The sequence below is a fragment of the Mandrillus leucophaeus genome, unplaced genomic scaffold (genome assembly GCF_000951045.1).
Source record: "Mandrillus leucophaeus isolate KB7577 unplaced genomic scaffold, Mleu.le_1.0 Scaffold205, whole genome shotgun sequence".
NCBI classification, from domain to species: domain Eukaryota; kingdom Metazoa; phylum Chordata; class Mammalia; order Primates; family Cercopithecidae; genus Mandrillus; species Mandrillus leucophaeus.
The window spans coordinates 779,861-781,400 of record NW_012102088.1 but is presented as its reverse complement, the minus strand read 5'-3'; the positions used below and the strand labels follow the sequence as shown (position 1 = coordinate 781,400).

General features: G+C 41.8%; 1 protein-coding gene across 1 annotated transcript in view; it reads left to right on the top strand.

The window, feature by feature from the left end:
- LOC105539450 (vomeronasal type-1 receptor 1) overlaps positions 1 to 338 on the top strand; it is a 3,003-nt gene extending 2,665 nt beyond the window's left edge. The window contains exon 3 of the mRNA XM_011979745.1: positions 135 to 338. Within this exon, the coding sequence (XP_011835135.1) occupies positions 135 to 338 (204 nt within the window). The remainder of the gene's footprint in view (positions 1 to 134) is intronic.
- The last annotated feature ends 1,202 nt before the right edge of the window (positions 339 to 1,540 follow it).

Below are 1,540 nucleotides of genomic sequence, written 5' to 3'. Positions count from 1 at the left end.
CGTAAAGCCCGGGATCCGGCGGGCGTGCGGTGGCAAATCGCTGGGCGACGCTCAGACCGAGACCAGGCCAGCTCCTCTGCAGGCGGACACCACCTCCACCGGTTTCCGGCTGCAGTTACCTGGCCCGGACCCAGCCAGCCGGAACCGCCTACCGGCGGACGCACTCCCCTGCAGCCAAAATGACCACCACCGGAAAGACGCCGGAAGATTCCGGCGTATTGCGCCCTTACGCAGGCGCCTCTTTCCTGGGCAACGATTGGTCCAAGGCCCAGGCACGCTCGGCGCACAGTATTCTGGGTGGTGTAGTTCCTACCACGCCGCAGTTCGCGGCGCCCTAAGAACGCAATCCGAGAGGGTGAGGACAAAGGAAAAAACCCGTCGAACTAGGATCAGCAAAGCCTATTATATACACATGATAAAAGAATACGATTTGATATTCATTTCTCAACACAAAATTTGACATATATTGCATTCAGTACATTAAAACTGTTGACAAAATTGTACAAAGTATCAGTTCTGTCCCCTTTGTCTATCAGCACTGTCCTTTTATATGTTTTTACTTGCTTCAAAAAATATGTACACAATTCTGGAATGTGAATTTTTCAATGCAAAATGTACCCTGGAGAAACTCCATTAAGTCAGTTCTGCAATAATGCAACGTACGCATTCTTGAAAAACATGAAATTATGCAAAATACAAAATAAAATCACAGGACTTATGGAGACACAAAATATCATCTGTGAAAGATAAAATATAGAAGTATAATAAAACACAATTTTACACATGTAAAACATTTAATAAATAACTAATATGATAAATATGGCACTTTACTTAAAAAGCCTGAATTTTGCCTGTGAAAGTGGGAGTCAAGGGTTGCAGCTTGTGAGTTACTGTGAAGTGGTGGTAGGAGAATTACATAAAATCAGATGGAAAGTGTAACACTAATATGGATGGGTTTAGCTCACACCATTGGGTGAACTGATGTTACCAGTAGATTTTCAAATTGTGTTCTTATATGAGTTTTTATATTCCTACATAACTTATTTTAGCTGGGTACAGTTTTCTGCATTCATCTCTTTCCTGCAGACAAAGCAACGAGGAACAATCACAAATTTTGTGTTGTGTTCAAGGTGTTTCCTAATTTTTCAATGGTGTTGGAAAAATCCTGAAACAATACTGATGGGACAGATATACAGAGATCTTTACTAATCTCTAAAGTTGTGGCGATCTGTTGTGCAGTTTTGCTCTCATTCATTCACCCAGACTCTTGTAGATGGAGACTGAGGCTATTTCCAATGCAGTTTTTCAGGAACTGCCTTTGGGCATGTATCCATAAAGTGTCAATGCTCAATTAAAGTGGGAAATATGCAATAGGATAAGCACAGAAAAGTACTCTCCATGGTGATGGTAAGACATCTATTTTTTTTTCCCCCCTACTTATTCTTCTGACTTCAACTGAAATCAACACATCCTAGGTATCGAAGCAATTGAGTTTGAAAAGTTGAAATCTTCCTTGCATAGACTGGAATTGGGATCCTGG